General features: G+C 30.7%; 1 protein-coding gene across 6 annotated transcripts in view; it reads right to left on the bottom strand.

The window, feature by feature from the left end:
* Nucleotides 1-666: 666 nt before the first annotated feature.
* The window catches only part of LOC134681036 (uncharacterized), a 127,077-nt gene continuing 105,097 nt past the window's right edge, over nt 667-22,646 (bottom strand). For all 6 annotated transcript variants that reach the window (XM_063540451.1, XM_063540424.1, XM_063540414.1 and 3 more), the window contains 3 exons: nt 20,989-21,072; nt 3,816-3,967; nt 667-960 (listed from right to left, as the gene is read on the bottom strand). In XM_063540451.1, coding sequence (XP_063396521.1) covers nt 3,958-3,967; nt 20,989-21,072 — 94 coding nt within the window. In that variant the 3' untranslated portion in view covers nt 667-960; nt 3,816-3,957. The remainder of the gene's footprint in view (nt 961-3,815; nt 3,968-20,988; nt 21,073-22,646) is intronic.

The following is a 22,646-nucleotide window of genomic DNA, read 5'->3' on the forward strand; positions in this document are numbered from 1 at the left end:
AACAAATTGTGCACATTTTCTTTGAATTTTCTTGGGGAATTGCGTTCCTTCATGTTTACTCTATTGCAAGATTATTTTTCAGTTATATTGTTTGTATGGAAACAGCTGTATTTTCAAGATTTATTTTACGGTAGCCTAATGCAGTAATTTTAATTAAATTAACCTTGCACTTTATGTTGCACCAGCCAAAACAGTCTTATTAGGCCTTTTTCATGTTAATTGAATCCTAATAATTATTGTTGTATTTATATCAAAAATTTTTACCGCAGTGTAATACAATAATTACCTTAGCCTTGCATATATATCATGTTGCATCAGGCAAAACAGTCTTATAAGGTCTTTTTCATGTTAGTTCAAACCGTAAAACATTTTTTGTACTTATATATATTTTTTTAACAGCAGTGTTATAAAGTAATTGTATAATTCTTGCATTGTATGTTGCACCAGCCAAAACTGCCTTATTAGGCCTTTTTCATGTTAATTCAAACCTTTTGTACTTCACCAACTGTTACTGATTTTTGTTGATTTTTTGTACAATCTACTGTTGCAATAATAAGCATATCAAATGATTAAAACTTTCTTTTTCCTCCAGACTGTAATAAGATCTAAATAAGGAATCAATTGCTCATCATTGCAGGTGATCTCAAACAGATTTAAAACTTTGACAACTGTTACATAGATTTATTACAAAAAAGGATTTCATTATATAATGATGAGTGCAGAAGCTTTGCAATCATTGCCCCATTTCTATACAACATTGACGCAAATATACTTTGTTGATCATTTCGTGTTTTGTCGATCACCAAATGATGACATCAAAGTTTTGAATGTCAAGGATTGATCAGGCTTCGGTATGACGTCTGCTGGCATTTCATTCTCTTCTGCTACTGCAACACAGCCACTTATCAGAAGTAATGATTATTTGATTAGGTCAATGACAAGACACTAAAACTCTTCACCCTGGAAGACAAAAAATAGATAATTCATCAGGAAATATGCCAATAGTTAACATTTTTATGAATATAGCACAATTATTAATATATTTTGTACTAACTGATAGAGATGCCAATGATCCGTCAAAATTACACTGATTTCTTCTCTAATCTACAAGTAATTTCTTTGCCAAGTATACTACCAAGAAATCTGTTATCAAAGGAGTACAGAAAACTTTCCCTAAAATGCTTACAGATTGATTTTTTTTATTGCCACACCTGGTATAAAAGGCTACTGTAAAATCTGGCAAAGCTTATAATGTCAAGGTCACAATGTTAAGTACACATGACCTCAAAATCAGCAGACTCAATCAATTAGTTATCTATTTATAAATGTTAATGTATCATCTTGCTCAATTAATTTGTCTATTAAATTGTATTTATGATCCAGATTAAAATGTAAGAAGGTGAAGAATTATTTGATGCATGCCATACTGACTGTAGTTGATATAACCTTTAATTACTTGTGAGCCTATACCCAATGTTGTATTACCAAGAGATTCCAAAGTAAACCTCTTTGTTGATATTTATCAAAAGCTTCCATGCAATTGTTGCATTTCAAAGCAGATTATACAACATTGGCCACATAAGTAAAATGATGAGCGCTACAAGTTCAGCAAGACACTGTTGCCCTTTAAAAGCAACATTAATTAACACCAGTGTGACTTCCTCTTGTACAGGGCTTTAGTTTTCTCTGCAAGAAGAGATTTGTATTTAGCAAGCTGGCTCCTTATATAGCATATTTAATGTAAAGTACAAATGTATAGGGTTGCTCGTTGTTGAAGGCATTGACAGTTATAATACAGTATGATTTGTTGGTCTTTAAATCACTTTTGTTTTCTACATGAACATCCTTTTAACTGAATGATAAGAATTTAAAAATCTTCTTCAAGGTAGCACTTCCCCTTGTACACTACAACAATGAAAATATGCCAGTGAAAAAAGCATGCTATCTAGTTGTAAATGTTGGTTGCTGTCTGCCTTTATTCTGTAATTTTTCATAAATCATGCAGGGCTGTTACTAAGTTTTCCTCCCAAGAGTAGATTTGTATTTCGCAAGCTGAGTCCTTTTATAGCATATTATTAAGTATAGGTTTGCTCTTTGTTGAAAGGACACAGTTATAGAATGATTTGTTAGTCTTAAAAATACTTTTATTCTCTACTATAACATCCTTTTAACTGAAAGATAAGAATTTAAAAATCTTCTTCCAGGCAGACTACAACACAAATGAGTATTGTTAGATGATTGTGTAAGATATTTAGTAATTATCTTCTGAATGAGAATCATTGCTGTCTCCACAGACTATCAAACAACCTCACAGTCAGATTGTGGTAAAAACAGCTCCCAGATGGTGGTACAAATCACCCAAGTTTCCTAATTATTAAAGACGTAATAGCTGATATCTTTTCTTATATACTAAAATAATTGCTAATAAAATATTTCCACAAAATCCCCCTTTCACATCTGAAGTAAACTGACATAAAGTATAAGTCTAGTGAAAAGAAGGAAACAATTAAAATAAATCATAAGCAAAATTAAGATAATGATGTCAAGGCAATCCCTTAATCTTATTAAGGCAAATGTTCTCAGGGTATTGGCCTTTTTTGTGGTTGAAGCTGGAAGAATGGTAAACAAAATTGCAATGTATAAAAATGTCTAGTGAAGCTGTCATTGGATATTAACCTGGCACCAATAATCAGTTTTAATATGATTTTTTTTATAGGGACCAAAAGATAACAATATCAATGTTTTAAATTTCGATTTTTTGCTTATTGTTGAAGGGCATATGGTGACATACAGTTGCTTTGATTCATGTCATTTGAACTGTGGTGGAAAGTTGTCTCAGTTAGCATTCACACCACATATCCTTATTTTTTTTAATACAAGTTATCAATACGTACTGAACATTCACAATTGACAATTGTCCTCTTGTACCTCTTAAAATAATACATATGTTTTCGCCAAGATGTAATACGATTATTTCCTTTTTTCCTATTTACAAGAATACAATATAATTTTGATTTACAGTTTACAATGGAATTTTTTCTAAGTAGTGTAAGCTATATTTTGCAGAACCCTCAATAATTGAAATATCCCTACAACTAGAAGAGATTTTGATGGCCTCTTTAGCGTGTAAGAAGTAGAAGTACCACTTTATGTAAAAACTATCTGAAACATACTTTTGCAAAATCAAAATCCAACAGCTCAAGCTTTTGGCAAAACTCAAACCAACAAGAGATATATGAATCAAACTGACACAAAGATAAATTTATAATTCAAATAAAATTATCTCTCTAACAATTGAAGTGCCAATAATTACACAAATAATGTTAGAAAGAAATGTTCATATCCTCATTAAAGCTAAGGTATCTCATTATAAATTGATATTTATGTTTTCTTTATAACATTAATTGTATAAAAGTCACTTTTAACTGGTACTGAAACCACCGCTTTTATCTAAATAACGGCAGTAAAAGAAATATTTCTTATCTCTTTAGATACAGTACATGAAACAATGTCAAAATTATTAAAATTTCATAGGAAGAATGGTTTTCTAGCTTATGTATCTTAATTTTTCATTATTTTATCAATATATCATGTAATACACAAGGAAGAACAAAGGTTGTAAGAATTGGATTATCTTTCCAAGTTTTGTGAAATATTACAACTTTGTTAAGATGGTGAAATCTAAAACCCTTAGTCGTGTGCCAGATCAGCCAGACCAAAGATATATTAGACTATAAGTTACAACAATGTTATGTTGGAATTCCTGGGCAGAAAATGACTAATTTATTATATACAGCCAGATATATAGAAATTACCTTAGTCTTGCAGATTTCTATTATCTCAATAAACCACTAATAATAGATTTTCACTGCATGCTTGATGTAAATCTGGGTTCCTGAAAATCATGACCTTGACCGTATGTCTGTGTTGGTGAACTAAGGTGCTCTCAATTTCTTTTTACTGATATCTGTAAAATATAAAAATATGTTGTGTAACAAATGTTTGATTTCAACTTATGATGCAGTCAAGACTTGCCATTACTTATTTGCAATGGTAAGCTACTGACTTTCATCTGTCAAGGAATTTTATGAGGTCCTACTTTTCAGTTAACATAAAAAAAGAGAAAAATAGCTTTGTCATGTAATAACCGAATTGAACCTTTTTTTTAAGTGACTGAAACATCTGGACCAGGAAATCTGTTACTTCTAAACATTTATTCAGAAAATAGTGTTATTTTTCAAATTTAAGTATAAAACTAGGACCATATACAATATATATTTTGATTTAACTGCAAAAGAGTTACAGGATAATGCATGCATGGATGTCCCTTTTCTATACAGGAGCCCAAAGGAGAATTTAAATAATTACATTTATTATTTGACAGGTTAAACAGCTGCTGTTACAAGACATATGATGTAAGACACCAGGGATAATAAACAGACTGTCACAGGTGGTATTGTCATATACAACTTAAGAATAAAATAATGCAACCATTCAAGCCTAAGTATCAAAAATATTCTTAGATTTTCAAATATTTCCACATCTTCAATAACTTCATTTTTCACAGAAGAAACAATGAGGACAAAAAGTGTTATTTCATACATAAATGTGAGGTCAAGGTCAAATGAGATAGCAACCAAAAGATGTCTAGAGGTCAAAAAGATTTCTCCTGCTTATGAACAAACTTTGGAGCAGGATGAATTTATTCTTTCAAAAACATTCCTCAAACTTCTTTTTATAAAACATAAGTTATACTGATTGTTTAAATACTGTTCATCACATTTGATTGGTGGAATGTCCACAGCATCTTGACCAGGAAGACAATTATAAGGTTTAACATTGCAATTGTTTATATTGAGAACTACACAAGTTCTATTGGGTTGGATCTAAAGCATTTCTACTGTTTAACTCTATATTTACATTTTAAGAACTAATCCTTTTCTGTAATATAATCATAATTGAAGGTGGATTATACTTTATTAATAGTTATCTCATATAACAAAAGTAAGCATGAAAGATAGGATTAATATCTATATTTTGTAGATGTTTATAGCAAAGAAACAGGTGAAATATTGACTATAAATATCACCCAGCTAATATAGGTCATATACAGTTATAGAAATGATGCAATTCTTTATTTCTCTCATGATGGAAAAACTTCCACTTGCTCTTCTCAATGAGGTTACTGCTATCCTGGGGATGCTAATTTTATATCAAGCAGTATCCTTCACATATAACCTCTTTGCTCTTCTCAAAACTTATAACAGCCAACTCACATAGGAACATATAAACCAAAATTCAACATAGAAACGGATTAAAATTGTCAAATTAACAATTCACCAGTTCTAATGAGAAAATAAAATTGGTTTATAGTATGATCCATTTCACCATATCTGACATTACTAAATAGATGATAACATGATAATTTCAATTTTTTGTGCATTGGAAATTAAATTATGAAGCTACCGCTTTTTGAAATAATTGAATTTCTAAGGAAGTAAAGTCTTGTTTGTTGGCAAGAATATGTTACAGTAGCACTTTTATCAGATTATAAATCTTTGTGCATCCTTAATCTATAGGCAATAGAAAGTCAGTTTAATGGGCTAATCACCAGACTTTTATTATCCATGGGTGTAAAAAGATTGAATAATATTACAAAGCATTTAACATGTACCTGAAAGTATAAATAATCTGACCTCAATGCATTCAGACATTAGGTGGTCTATATTGTTATTTTTTACCACTTTCATTTGCATTTTAAGCCATTTCACCTAGAAAATATCCAGTACATAAGTGCCCTCAATGCACTGAAGAATTTCAAGCAAAACAGATAGAATAGGATTAGATCCAAAAATAAAAAACTTACTTTTAGAACTAGTGAGTCCTTATTTTCTTAACTATAACAAGTTATAATCTGAACAAGAAACTAATTTTGTAGTTATTTGGATTAAATTAAGGTCTATTATGATATTGTAAGTTCACACATTGATTAGTTTTGAAGTAAGTGTGGACATTATGATTATATTTACATAAATAGTTTTCCCGGACCATTCAATTATCCATTATTTTCCTTTTTTTTTTTTAAATTTCTAAAAAACGATTGTTCCTTCATCATGTACGTTTCATAAATGTTCATTAAATAATGAACAATATTTGGTTCCGGGCCAGGTTCATCAGTAGACTCATTTAAAGTACGGAAACAGGATCACATCCAGAAACACTCACTCACTCAGGTAGCTCTTCACTGAAAACTGAAAACCGTAGTACTTGCATGGTAGATTAAAGATTAAAAAGGGACAGTTTAGACTTTTAAAATGACATACAAGCCTTAATTACAAAAAAATATGCCTTGTTTGAAATCTTAATTACAATCTATAAAACTGCAACATTTTCAAAAGGAAAATTAATTTAATGAATTCTTCTAACAGGACTATTAAATATTGTTATTCATAAAAGTATTTTTTTTAATACTTTTAAGGATATTGGACACCTTCTATAACACTGTTAAAGATGATAATTAAGATTGTCAGATCAAAGACAAGTTTTAATCTTGGTTTAATGAATGACAAATGTTCGATGAAGCGAAGACCTGCAAAACTTCAGTTTCCTTTTTAGATGAAGCAGAATTTGCATGATGAGCTTCAATTTTATGACAAATGGCTGTTACTCACTGCCGATCGGTTATAGCATTAACCGAGTGTGACCGTCAGAAATGACAGTCATCTCTGTGTATTGAGTTGCCCGTCAGCAATTCAATACACATAATTTTCATCAATATTTAATGAAAGGCCGGTATTACTAATTCATACTAAAACAACCAAATTCGTGATTTTTTCCAATCCATCTGATTATTCATAAAATTTTTACCAGAAGGTAAAAACTGCAAACGAGACATATAATTGATGGATTTTGGATTTTTATCTATCATAGCAAATAAACCAATTGAAAGAAACAAAAATATCAATTTCTGGTTGTTTTTAAGGCTATAATAACTAATCTATTTCTGGTAGAAAAATTATCCAATAATTTTAATAGTTCATATTACCATTAATATAAGCCACAAGAATTTAATTCTTTATATATAGTGTCTGCAGGTGCACAATTATTCATTTTTCATAAATTGGAAATGATTTTTGCAGAGTATCTTATCATCAATATAAATTTCTTTTATCTTTCATCTTTTGAAGCATTTTGAACCTTCATTCTGAATGCATACAAGTATGTTTCTTGAAACACTTGATAAATTTAATCTTTTAAAATTTCACTTTAAAGAATCAAGGTGCATCAGAAAAGCAGGTTATGCTGTACTTCATACAGAGGTTCCCATTTAATTGCATACTTATTAATCCTTTAAAGATGAAAAATGTCTTTTACTTAATAGTGAAATTCAAACAAACTTCTTAAGTAAATGCATAAAACATCCAATAAAAAGAAATGTATTCTTATTTCTACTGATTAAATGAAAAAAGAAATCAGAATTGACCCAATAGTGTTTAAATTAAGTTTTTCATTTGGTAGTGAGATTGAGACATAAGAAAGAATACTCAGATATTCCACTTTCCGTATGAGTTTAGTAAACAAATAACATTTTTCATATAACATGCTTTCAGGAATAGATTTTTTTCCATTCTGCTTTCTAGACAATTTCATTTCTTCTTCTAAATGAATATAAGTAATAGAATTGGATTCAATTATAAGGTGTTGGGTTCATTCAGAAGTCAAACTAAATTTTCTATTTAAAGGGATTATACTCAATTAGGTTGATGTGAATACAGATTGCACTAAATGGTATTCAGTCACTGGTCATAAAAATAGTCCACATTTCAATATTGTACTGCCCCTTGACAAACATTCAAGAAACTATGTGCTGAATCAGGTAAACAAGAGAGAAAAGTTCACAGACCAAATGACCTGTTGTCATATTCAATCTCAGGTGGAAGACCTCTAAATATAATATAAAGATAATATTTCACAGGATGATTTTTTTTTTTATCATATTTAAGAACACTTATCCATATGATTATGGTACCCAGAAGTTCCTTTTTTACTGCAATTTACACAAAAATAAAAAAACTCTATTTGCATTTTTCTGATTTATTATAGTGTCCTCAATTAAATAGTCCCTCTCAAAATACACTTGCACCAGAACACTTTTTCTTAAATGTTTATTCTAAATATCCAATGAATATTTGAAATTCTTTTTTTGTGTGGATATTTGTAGGTCTTAATTAGTTGTGTGGATATTTGTAGGTCTCAAGAAGTTGCATAGATATTTGTAGGTCTCAGGTAGATGCATGGATATTTGTAGGTCTCAAGTAGTTGCATGGATATTTGTAGGTCTCAGGTAGTTGCATGGATATTTGTAGGTCTCAAGTAGTTGCATGGATATTTGTAGGTCTCAAGTAGATGCATGGATATTTGTAGGTCTCAGGTATATGCATGGATATTTGTAGGTCTCAAGTAGTTGCATGGATATTTGTAGGTCTCAAGTAGATGCATGGATATTTGTAGGTCTCAAGTAGTTGCATGGATATTTGTAGGTCTCAAGTAGTTGCATGGATATTTGTAGGTCTCAGGTAGATGCATGGATATTTGTAGGTCTTAAGTAGATGCACAGATATATTTGTAGGTCTGCAAGTTGGTGCATGGATATTTGTAGGTCTCAAGTAGATGCATACATATGTTTGTAGGTCTCAAGTAGTTGCATGTATATTTGTAGGTCTTAAGTAGATGCAGATATATTTGTAGGTCTCAAGTAGTTGCATAGATATTTGTAGGTCTCAGGTAGATGCATGGATATTTGTAGGTCTCAAGTAGTTGCATGGATATTTGTAGGTCTCAGGTAGATGCATGGATATTTGTAGGTCTCAGGTAGATGCATGGATATTTGAAGGTCTCAAGTAGATGCATGGATATTTGTAGGTCTCAAGTAGTTGCATGGATATTTGTAGGTCTCAAGTAGTTGCATGGATATTTGTAGGTCTCAGGTAGATACATGGATATTTGTAGGTCTCAGGTAGATGCATGGATATTTGTAGGTCTCAAGTAGATGCATGGATATTTGTAGGTCTCAAGTAGTTGCATGGATATTTGTAGGTCTCAAGTAGTTGCATGGATATTTGTAGGTCTTAAGTAGATGCAGATATATTTGTAGGTCTCAAGTAGTTGCATGGATATTTTTAGGTCTTAAGTAGATGCAGATATATTTGTAGGTCTCAAGTTGTTGCATGGATATTTTTAGTTCTCAAGTAGATGCACAAATATATTTGTAGGTCTCAAGTTGGTGCATGGATATTTGTAGGTCTCAAGTAGTTGCATGGATATTTGTAGGTCTTAAGTAGATGCACACATATATTTGTAGGTCTCAAGTAGTTGCATGGATATTTGTAGGTCTTAAGTAGATGCAGATATATTTGTAGGTCTCAAGTAGTTGCATGGATATTTTTAGGTCTCAAGTAGATGCACAAATATATATGTAGGTCTCAAGTTGGTGCATGGATATTTGTAGGTCTTATGAAGATGCCCATATATATTTGTAGGTCTGAAGTTGGTGCATGGATATTTGTTGGTCTCCGGTAGATGCATGGATATTTGTAGGTCTCAAGTAGATGCATGGATATTTGTAGGTCTCAAGTAGATGCATTGATATTTGTAGGTCTCAAGTAGTTGCATGGATATTTGTAGGTCTAAAGTAGATGCTCATATTTGTAGGTCTCAAGTAGTTGCATGGATATTTGCAGGTCTCAAGAAGATGCCCATATATATTTGTAGGTCTCAAATCTGTGCATGGATATTTGTTGGTCTCAGGTAGATGCATGGATATTTGCAGGTCTCAAGTAGATGCATGGATATTTGTAGGTCTAAAGTAGATGCATTGGATATTTTTTGGTTTCGAGTAGTTGCATGGTTATTTTTCAGGACTTAATTAGTTATGTGGATATTTTAGGTCTTTATTAGTTGTATGGATACTTAAATGTCTTTGAATAGAGCGTGTGGATATTTGTGGGTCTTAATTAGTTGTGTGAATACTTAAATGTCTTTAAATAGAGCGTATGGATATTTGTGGGTCTTAATAAGTTGTGTGAATACTTAAATGTCTTTTAATAGAGCGTGTTGATATTTGTGGGTCTTAATTAGTTGTGTGGATACTTAAATGTCTTTAAATAGAGTGTGTGGATACTTATCGGTCTTAATTCATCTGTGGATATTGGTAGTCTTCTTATTTCTGGAAGTTTTGCCTTTAATCTTTGAACAATAGTTTTTTTTACTCCCCCTTGTCATCTTTTTTTCTATTTTCACTTCAAGCTACAGTTCTATATTTTTTATTATGATATAGATTTGATTCAAAGTGACAATCTACCAAATACATTCATTAATTAATTGAGTTGACATTAAGATGATTAGCCAAAATCCTTAACTTCAAACAGAATATATTACCATTAGTCCAAATAAAAAATCCATACATCTTAACAGAAAATTTAATAACAATTTACCATTATTTTATAATAATTAATCATTTCACGTCCTTAATACTAACGTCTTTGATGTTTTGATTCCGGAAATGAATGTGATGATAGAATCTAAAAGTTGTCATGCACTATGGTTGGAATTACTTTTGCTTTAAGCTGAATGTTTCCAAAGAATAAAACAAGTCTTTTTTGCACACAAAAAAATCAATAAATTAATTTAGATATGTAAAGAATGCATTAAACTGTCCAAAACAAAGTAAGGTTTCAAAACGTTACACGAAAGAGCCAATAGGCCTAAATAATTCTAGTCAAAATATTAAACCTTTCTGGCCAAAGAACAACATTTTAATAGATCAGGTATCAAAGTAAAATCCATTAAAACCGTTTTTTATCCATAAACATTCTTCAAAAAGCCAAATCAAATGTTTCTTATCTGTCAGGAAACTGACAAACTTGCCATTAATTCAAACGGAAAGAGAATTTTTACTGGCGTTGCATCACTTATTTATCTGATAGAGAATAAATCTAATGAACTGTTTTTTTCTCACTGAATGTGACAGATCCTGTATACTCCGTTCTGGTTTTAGGATAAGACTATTTACATTTCCATATGTCTAGAAAATGTCAACACATCATTTAGATTTGAAAATGTTTAGGTTAATTTTTAGCAAGCTTTTACAAACAATTCATTGGTTTATTATCATTTATAATGTTTTGATTTAAAAAAAATATGAAGCATCATGTATATATGTATGTCTTTCTGTATTATGATGATCCAGATCATTGGATACCTAATTTGAGTTTTTCTTCATTATCACCATAGATACAAAGTTTTTTTAGCAATAGTTTTGACAATGCCATAACACAATTGAAATGGAATCATTGACCTCAATTTCACCCTGAATGAGTTTATGTTGATAGAAAAGAAGAGAACATTATTTTTTTTTTACCAGAAAATCAAATTATGGTGTTAATTCGAAATTCTTTCATACATAAGGATTTTTTTTTCATTTGGCACTCATATTTTTCATGGGTGTTTGTTACTGTTTTTTACATTTTCCTTCTCATAACCAGAATTAATTGAAATTCACACGAACATCAAAGATAACAAAATGTCAAAAACCTCAAAACACCATCTCCAAAATTTCTTGACTGAAAGGTAACAATTACAACGACATCAAGGTCAAGGGAATCTATATATCCACATAACCTACATTTATGTAAAAATAAGTAAAAACACATTTATTTATTCTTTGTAATTTTCATTTTATGGTGTTTTTATTGAGCGAGCTTATTTATGATATTTAAGTAATTATATCCGAATCATATTCAAATAGATTTAAAGAAAAATAACCCATATATCAAAACAACCAATATAAACATCAAAGAGGACCTATTAATTATGAATTATCATGTATAATATGTTCTGGTCTACAGAAAACATGTAGCCTCTAAACAATGACCTGGGATGACTGACCACAACCAACCAGGTCATTTTCTCTGACCAGTTCTGACCCTCAAGTCAACTCTACAGCTAACAGACTTCTACAACTAATAATCAAGGAAATACAACATTCAAACATGCATTTCTCATTTCAAACTAAGAATGCTATTATTATTGATTTTTGCCAAATTGACAGTTTTCTAATACACAATCAGCCTAGATACAGAACAAATTACCTCTGTTAAAAGATAAACAAACAAAACTGGAGATTTAAAGTGGAATAAGGATTTGACAAAATCTTTTGATTTTGTGAGAATGCGACAGATGTGCCTGTGTACTCAGTTAATCTTTTCACTCCTGGCAGACTGTGGGTATTATCACAAATGAAGCACTTCAATAGTAACCCCCCTCTGGCTTTATAGAAATACACAAAGCTGCAAAATTAATGAAAACTTTCTCAAAGTCGGTACAGGAAATCGAAAATGTGTTACACTAATCTTTATTCACAGCCCCCTATCTTTGGTAAATAAACATAAACATAAAACTTTTTCTGTCTAATTATTACTGATATTACCTATATTTTCTCTCAAGGATAATTCAATAGAAATTCTCATTTGGAAATCTATGACATGTTTATGAATTTGTTATTTTGTAGTTAATAGTAACTTTTATAGCTAAAATGTTTTATTTCAGTCAAGGTCATAAAAACAATTCCTGATGCAAATCATTTATTATAGGCAAAGGTTAAATATGTGATATGATGGAAGAGTTACTTCCCTTTAATTTTATTTTGTGCTAATTTGGCCCAATTGGTTTTTAAATGCCATAGGCGGATCCAGGGGGGGGGGCCCTGCCATACCCTTTCGCGGGAAAAATTTGGTTGATTATATAGGGAATCATTGAAGCATGTCTAGAGCAGGCCCCTCTTAGGAAAAGTTCTGGATCCACCACTGTATGCTTGGCTTAGGTCATATAGACTTCTTATTGATCTTGGGAAATTCTGTATAAAACTAATTTTTTTTAGGGACACATAACATTGTTATGTTAATTTTATACAATTTTTTTTTTTTTATATGAAGATAGATATAGGAAGATGTGGGTATTACATGGTTAAGCAAATCAAGTTGGTGAATTCCCAATTACTTTATCTTTAAAAAAACTAAACACACAAGACAGGTGACAAGCCAATTGTACAAAATAGTGGTTGAGTATCCCTCAGTGATGTATTTAACAATTTTGAGACCCACAACGACAACAAAATCCTCCATTGCCCCTTATTTTTCACTGAAACATCTGGCAGTGAATTTGCATGCAACTGAAATCTAATTAACAATTCAAAAATAAGTACCTTAAAAACTATGGCATTATATAAGTTACAAGCATAATTATCTATTCTGTAATTTGTCAAAAACTTTCTGATCTGTTTACATGTCACAAGAAACAACAAGAAGAAACCTTGGTTTGACATAACAAAATAATTAATCAAAAACATAACAGCTATTTCTAATTTCTGAACAACAGTAGATTTACGTATATATACAAAACCTTGGCATTTGTGGTTGTAATCAGTTTACAGACACAAGATGAAGTTTTTTAATCTGATTTTAAAAATCAATAGACAAACTGCAATGTAACAAAATGCATTTATATAAGCTATTAATCACTCATTTTTGGCAATTTAAAAACCCATCCTTTTGACTTAAAACTAACATTTAAACTGCTACTAATCAATTTGAGAGCTAAATTAAAAAAATTATCAATACTAAAAAATTGAGTTTGATTCGTCACAATGGTTGTAACCTGGTACCATTAACATTTCACTTGACTATAAGTTGACATTAAACAAGGATTTGTCATTAGTAAAGTATCCATCAGGTGGGGCCACGACAGATGGCAGTTACTGGTACCCACCTAACACCTTTACCCAAACATACGGCCGGCCCCATCTGCCTAACTGTATATTTTAGGCTATCAAAAGGTAATTCTTCGTGACATTTAAATATTTCTAAATAATCCTTTCAATAACAATTAAAACCATTAAATTCCAAATTTAAGTAAAGTACATACTGCCTCATAAATTTTCAACGCTTTATCAAAGTTTATAAACGATAACACACCTTTCAAGGAAACAAGTGACTCTAATATTTGTATCAATGTTTTTCTTTCTAACCGTTTGTTTAGATTATTGTTTGAAATAAGTTGTTGGATAAAGAATTGTTACCTAGATATTTATCAAGACATATGTTGAGGAGTGTTAGGTGTCAGGATTAAATGGATCAGACCTGAGGATTACTAATGGTCAGTTTGTACTGGTCATAACCTCTGTAATTATATTTACATAGGATATATACTGCTACTTATTACAAGTCCCTGTCAACTTTCATATAAATTTCTACGATAATTTTTAATAATACTTTTCTTTATTTTGGACCATGTAGTTTTCCTTAATAGCTCTTAATCTTTGCCTTCTCCTGTAGGGTTTGTAAACAACCTTGACTTGACACAAGTTCAAAATATTTACCCAAGTTCCACACATTTATTATTTAATGTACTTGTTTTTAAAAGACCATGTTTACTGCTATAAATATCTATAGTACATTGTAATGGGATCTTCACAGGGAATATGAGCCCAAATCCTATGTGAAGCCCTAACAAGAACTATATTATACTAGAGTGTCTTGATTTCAACATTATATAATACCATTTGGATCTCAAATATTTTGTTCACAGCCTCATGTCCACTGTCAAGGTAACCAATCAAATTGCACGATTAACCCAAATGTTTCTGTATAATATTATTAGAACATAACATCTTTCCAAATTTTGGACAGGGTAACATCATCATAAACACATAATCATCTAGTTACTGATTCAGCTATGATTCTGTATACCCTGAATAAATACTAGGTTGTTTTAAACAAATATCCATTTTGATATATTTTGGAATAACCTTCCCGTCTATGTTTTAAATGAAATTAGATCCCTGTTAATAGCCACAACTGAAAACATGTTTTGTTTTTCTTCTTCTGTACCAGTTTCGGGTCTAAGAATGTGAAGGTGACTTCCTGATAAGCCTTCCAGGATGTTTATAACGGGTGCTTGTCTCCATATCTGCCAGTATTATACAGAAGTATCCTAACAAACATCAGTACCCTGAATTCTCATGACTTCCTGCTAAGCATTCTACAATGTTTATAAGGGGTTCATGTCTCCATATCTCCCAGTATCCTAACAAACATCAGTACCCATGACTTCCTGCTTAGACATAAGTCTGTCGGGAGGATGTTTTCAAGTGTTTTATTGTGTATTGAGTTTTAATATACACTAACTCTACTTGCATGTTTGTTTAACATTATCAAGTCAAGTATTTATACCTTTCTGTATTCTTTCAATTTCCTGCTTACACAAACATTTTGCAGGATGTTCTTAGTGGATTTAATTTTTCTGTGTATTCAATTTTTTATTTATCAAAATACCTGTACTTTAAGATGTAAGTCAAGATTCCTATTTCTGGGTATTTACACCTCTCTTATTTCCAATATTTCCTGCCCACACCTGATAGATATCTAATAGGATATATGTGATTAGATTAAATCTATTTATCCATTACTTTCTGCATGCAAACACTATATATAGCAATCTTTACAACAACACACTTTTTTAAGATTCAAGGATTGTTTATAAGTCAGCTTCAATGTTTTTCCAATACATGTGTAAGATTTGAACTGACTATATATCTGACAAGCAAGCAAAACCAAAAAGGTTCCAGGAATTTAAAGCTTAAAATTCAAAATGCTCTTTTTTTTCAGGGGTTTGAAACTGAGGTTGGACATTTATTTTGATCTTTTAATTTTAATTTACATTAAAATCAAGTTATTAAATAGGGCACATTGTATAAGTTTTTAAAATGCAAGCAATATGCTCTACATACCTCAATACCGTACAATTACTTGCCACTCTATAAGATGTTAGATGTGATGAAGAAAGACTTGGAACAAATTTTCTTTGGTCTTATTATCAAATAAATGGTTGCAAAAAAAAAAACCCAAAAAAAACCATCAAGAACCAACCTTAAACCACAACATCAATATGATTGACAGTCCTAAATGTTTGTTTAAAAAAAAATGATTTATCAAATTTCTAAGACTGAAATCAGAATAACAAGCTAGGTCATTGTCAGTCAGTGAAAAACATATTTTTTCTTCGATTTTTTTTTCACAAGTTCTTGTCAGGTCTATTCACAAATACCATAAAATCTTTATACCCCTGCAGAAAGTCAACCACAAAAAATCATTACAACAAAGATGGTTATCAATCTCCAGGGTTCATACTGACACATAAAAAATAATGGTGATTCACATTTATCATAATCACAGATTTGACCACAGATACATGTATGTCTCATGTTTTCTGGTACCCAGCCAGTACCAGCGCATATAGTGGTAGTAAGTTATTTGTAATGATTGGTGATGCTTTATGTGTGAGTTAATTAATAGTGAAGTACCTGGTCTGAACTAAATGGCTTTCTGATACTTTCTGGTAAAAGTTAAATTGCTTTTTTTGTTTTCTTGCATTGCTGGTGTCTAATTGACGTTATACACCACATATCCTTTTACACATAATCCAAAATTTGATAAACAGAATGGGTTAACAAATTTTCTGGCCTTTAACTTTGAAAATCAATTAACCGGTGTTATTATTGATATAATCAAGGATTTGTATAGTCCGATACAAATCCTGGGTTTAATTGATATATCAATTAGCCTTGGATAAGAATAAAAGCAAATACATGTAGTAACTAACAAGAACCCACCCATTACATGACCTAACCTATGAATTAGCAATTAATGATACAGACTTGAGGTTTCCAACTTGACATTCATGTTTGTCTGACTATGCCCTATATCCATGAGAATAAGTTCAGAAAACCTGTCACGACTTCAAAACTGTACATGTAGATAATGTAATTTGTGATTACAATGATTAAGATTTATGACAATTACCTACAAGACAGAATCATGATTATTTTTTACACCTTAAAACCACATGCTGCCCTGGGATAAAACAAAAACAAGTTTTCTGTATACAAACAATAATGACATCATGTTTATATATAACCTTCATATTATATTACCTGAGGATGTATATATATATATAAAAAAACTTGACCTACATCTTATTAAAAATCGCAGCTTGATTTAATCAGTTCAGTTAATTCTTTTAACGTGCCAGTTTACACTGTTGTAAGGAAATTGTGCCACTTATTATATATCTATGCATTTTTAGTTATGTTAAATTAAAATTTGTAATCCTGAAAACAGGAAATAAATCTCAAGTAAATTATAATTCTTTTCAGATGCTTAATGGAAAGGAGGAGCAAATAAAAACATGCTGACTGCATTAAAAACTGATAGAGAGAAAAGAAAATCTTTCATTAAAAGTGGATACTTCAAAAAATGACATTTGGTTTTAATTCCCTATATTGTTCCGATTATATAATGAACAGATAAAACATTTTGTACATCATGCTTGTCCACTTAAACATAATTGTTTGACATTTTGTGTTTTGAAACGGAAAAAGAATTTTTCTTCCTTGGTAAATGATGACCAACATGCAAGCCAAAAGTTTTGTAGAATTCTTTGCAAGAGTGTTATCACAGATAAGAGAAATTAACAAGGACTTCTGCGGAAACGCTATAAATAGAAGTTTCCACATGAGAGACTTAAAAAGTTATATAAATATACATATCAGAGGCGGATTTGGTTACTTATATAGGGAATCACTGAAGCGTGACTGGAGCGGGCCCCCACTTATGAATTTTCTGGATCTGCCACTGCATATAAAAGGCTTTAACTACCATACAATTGGTTCTGCTTGAAATAACAAAACACAGAGCTGTGAATACCAAAAATTCCTCAAAATCAAAAACAGCAAACATTGTCTGAACCAATTCCCCTCTAATAAATTCAATTTATGTAGTCAAAAAATAGAAGATATTTTAATTAATAGCCAAACATATGCAGCATCAATTTGAAGGATTGGTGCTTTAAAAAAATCTCTTCTGAACTGTAGAATTATTTTAAGTGAATGAAAACCTGCTTGTTTTTTTTATGTGGGAAACAATTTAATGCTTCAGGATGGTACTTCATTATCAAAGGGGAAAACTGAAAACATGTGAAATGTTCTTAATGTAAACAACATCAAGCAGACGAGAGCCTTTTGATAAAATCAAAACAAGTCCATTTTAGATATTAACACTGTGATGGCATCGCACCTATGATTTTATATACTGACTTATAGGATAAGAGAAACAGCAGGAACAAAGCTAGCCACTTGAAAACTAAAGAAACAGGGATTTAAGTTGGACTTTGTCACGCTTTGCTAACTGCTATAAGTACTTAACAGGCGATACTATAATGGTGTGGTGATAAGATAAAGATATACATCTCACATTACGACTTCAGGGTAGTGAATTTAAAAAGGGTGTTTCCATCCAGGGAACATCTGTCGGGTACTGGAGACAGTCGTTATCTACCCGTGTAAATAAATACAATAATCAGGACAGGTGCTCTCAGTCTAAGTGTAAAGGACTAGAGACCCTCACATCTATTGGAGAGGCTTGAATTATAGGCGATTAAAATTTGAATCAATACCTGAATTATTTACACTGATAAGATGTTACAAGACTCCATGAAGTTTATATGCAAATTTACAAATCTCGTGAATCAAAATTAGTAATTTGTCCTATATAGGAATTAAATAACTTAGAATACCAATAATCACTAAAGTAAGTTCTTTTTTAGGAATTTCAATTAAATCTAGATTGAACTAAAAACCAAAAATGATGAAAAAACCTATTAAAAAAATTGACAATATCGAAGAAATATATTCATGTTTGTCTTTTAAAAATAATTACTCCAGGATCTTAAAAATATAGCTTAACATCAGCAAGTAAATGAACAATTTATCATGTTTCTCCACTTACTTACAGAATAAATAATAATTAACTTGTAATCATGAAAGTAACGATGCTACCTTGGCAAGGAGGGCACGATTTACAAATGTAAATACATATTTATACAATACAGGTGTTATCCGTTATGTAATTGACGCCAGGTGAGACTGTTTTTTACCTGTGTTATAAATATATCTGGCTCTATTTTTGATGGATTAATTTGTTTGAAACGTAAATGTATCATGCAAAAATAGACCAAACATTAGACAGTTTGAAAGCAAACAAACATTCACATAAACAATTTGATAAGAAAAAGACAGCGAAAAACAAATTGTAAATAGATTTTATTATTCTGATCAGTATATATGTACTATATATAAATGAGTTTTGACTAAAAAGTACTTCTAAAGGACACATTGATCCTATAAATGTAAAAGATGGGTTAACACATACCACTAATAATCAAGTAAACCAGATAAATATGGAAATTAAGTAAGACATCAAAGGGTACAAAAGTTTTAAATTTTAGATTTCCTACCCATATAATAAAAAAACAGTCAACATTTTTCTCTGCCAGTATAGTTAAAAAAAAAATTTGTAAGGGTTCCGCGGAACCCAGTGTCTCGCCTATTTTTGCTGTAAATCGCAGGCTCAACAACAATGAGGAAAAAAATCAATAAAAATATTCCTCTTGTTACTATTTTATGATTGTAAGAAAATCTAAGTCCATTAAAAAGTAAATTACAGAAAAAACGGAGTAATCTTTTTACAAACTTTACTTCTGGATACAATCTTATGATCATTAATAAGCTTCTGTCCAAGTTTGGTACAAACCCAGGATAGTTTAACAAAGTTATTAAAATTTTAAAAACTTTAACCACAGAGTGAATGTAATGGTTCCCCGCAGAAAAACTAAGTCCATTTAGAAGTAAACTATGGAAAAAATGGATTTATTTATTTACAAAAATTACTTCTGGATACTATATTATGATCATAAACAAGCTTCTGTCCAAGTTTGGTACAAACCCAGGATAGTTTAAGAAAGTTATTAAAACTCTAAAAACTTTAACCACAGAATGAATGTAATGTTTCCCTGCAGAAAAATCTAAGTCCATTTATAAGTAAAATACGGAAAAAATGAAATTTTATTTTTACAAAATTTACTTCTGGATATTATCTTATGATCATAAACAAGCTTCTGTCCAAGTTTGGTACAAACCCAGGATAGTTGGAGAAAGTTATTAAAATTCTAAAAACTTTAACCACAGAGTGAATGTTTTGTTTCCCCGCAGAAAAAACTATGTCCATTTATAGTAAAATACGGAAAAAATGGAATTTTATTTTTACAAAATTTACTTCTAGATACTATCTTTTGATCATAAACAAGCTTCTGTCAAAGTTTGGTAGAAATCCAGTATGGTTTAAGAAAGTTATTAAAATTTCAAAAACTTTAACCACAAAGTGAATATTTGTTGACGCCGCCGACGCCGACGGAATGTAGGATCGCTTAGTCTCACTTTTTCGACTAAAGTCGAAGGCTCGACAAAAACCTTATACAACTGTAGCGGATCTTTACAGAGACAGCTTGAGATACAGTATGACACTTTTTAAGAAGGAGGAGACACAAAATTACATGCAAGTTTTCTGAAGAGTCAGAGTTCGCGAAAAGTGGTGGTCCTCAGGATTTTACAACCAAAATTTTACATAGGACTGACACAATTTTAGTATTTTTCAATAGAGTTAAAAGTGAGGACCAGCAGATTTTCTTCAAAGACCACCAGGGAAAAAAAGATTTCGCCAACTTTGTGAAGAACTATCATAAACCCAACTTAAACTTCATAAGGAATAGACAAATGACAGACCAGAAAGCATAATGCCACATTACTATCATAGGCAGTACATGAAGACAATCATTAGACAAACTTAAAATTTATGAATCTTATTTTGAATTAATGTAGTGTATCTCAAACTCTGTTGGATTGACAAAATGACAGACAGAAATTTTCTGTTAAAAATATAGTAGAAAAACATCAAATTTCTTTTTCGGTCAGGCAAACCCTAAATGCTAAAAACAGTTTGCCACATACTGTAAATGGTGTTGTATTTCCTTGACACTGACCTGTAAATAGGCTGTAATACACCATTGTATAACTGTATTTGGATAAACCAGTGGGAAGCTGATTTTACACTTGATACCACATATCTACAAAAATATAAATGACATTTTAAAGCAAATCAAAGCATCTGAAATGACCAGGAAATGTGTTAACTAATGAAGAATCTATAGCCTAATGTTGTAAGACAATTTTTCTTATGTGATAAGACTTTATTTTAGGTCAGTGTGATCTCCTTGACATTTATACTCATTGAAGATCTTATCTTATCTTATTGAAAACTTTGTTGGCTTTGCATTAAATATAGGTCATTGTAAAGACCCCTCACTTTTATCAAAGATCACTGCCAACAAATAAAATGTTACAACTTCAATGAGGGAGTGCCCCAAACTAAAACCATATATGCTCATCTGAACCAATCACTCATAAAATTTCAGTCCAATTTAATATAAAAACTGTAAATGACTTCTATTTATACACTCCTTTCTCCATTTGTTAAAATGTAAAATTAGATTTTAGCCATTAATTATAAAAATAAAGTGTCAAGGACAAATGGGAGGCAATACAAACTGCCTTCACTTGAATTTTGCTAAATGAAATATGTTTACACTTCTTAAAAAAAACTTGATGTTGAGTTTATTGACTGCAATCACAAGAAATACAGACTTAAAAACAACACTGAAAATACTTGGCCCTGGTGATTTTATGCCATGTTTCAATACTTAAGTCTTTTGCACCTTTATTCAAATGTGTCTAGATATTTTTAATGGCATGTCCTTGTGATAGTAATATAACAATACAAAAGTTGTAAAGAGAGAAGATTACAGCCCATCTATACAGAAAATATGATTTTATTATCCCCTCTAGAATCTTTGATGATCCTATTTACTTTTAAATATTTACAACACTCAAAGATATATTTGAGCATGAAATTAACTTTAATTGTAATGTATCTGCCAAGATAAAGCAATATCATATGCTCTAAGGGTAATAAAATATTAACCTTGCTTGATATGTTTGCCTTCCAAAAATATTTATGATTTTACAATACAATAGGGGATTGTATCAGGATTTTTTACTTTTTTTAAAATAGATTTTTTTTTTTTGCCATTTGTAGGTACTTTAGACTTGACATTTATGTACCAGTATTTCATATTAAGATTGATACATGAGTTATAGTTTACATATAAAAACTTATGTATATTTATATCAAATTTTATCAAAATACCTATCTGCAATTTTTTTAATAAAACCCAACAGTACTTCATGTTAGGGTGGGCAACACAGTAGAGCCAGACAGAATTCAACTATACAATAGCATTATTGGAGGTACACAAGCAGAGAATTTATCTAAAATTTCATCAGCATAAAAATGCATATATATATATATATAACTGAGAAAAAATTTGCCATTTGGTTTCCTTATCCAATCATTATCATAACATTTTACAACTAATTCAGGAAAAGTATGCATTCAATTTATTTCTGGGGCATATATTTTCAATGTAGGTCAGATAATTGGAACCTATTTTTCAACTTCAATTTGGAGCAGTTCAAGTAAGTCAATTATGTAAATAAAAGTATTTCTATACATGTATCATAGTCTAAAACACCCATGTTGTGATCAACATCCTTCTTACTTCATTTCTCAATAAAAGACAGG

This window comes from Mytilus trossulus, chromosome 1, assembly GCF_036588685.1.
Source record: "Mytilus trossulus isolate FHL-02 chromosome 1, PNRI_Mtr1.1.1.hap1, whole genome shotgun sequence".
NCBI lineage: Eukaryota > Metazoa > Mollusca > Bivalvia > Mytilida > Mytilidae > Mytilus > Mytilus trossulus.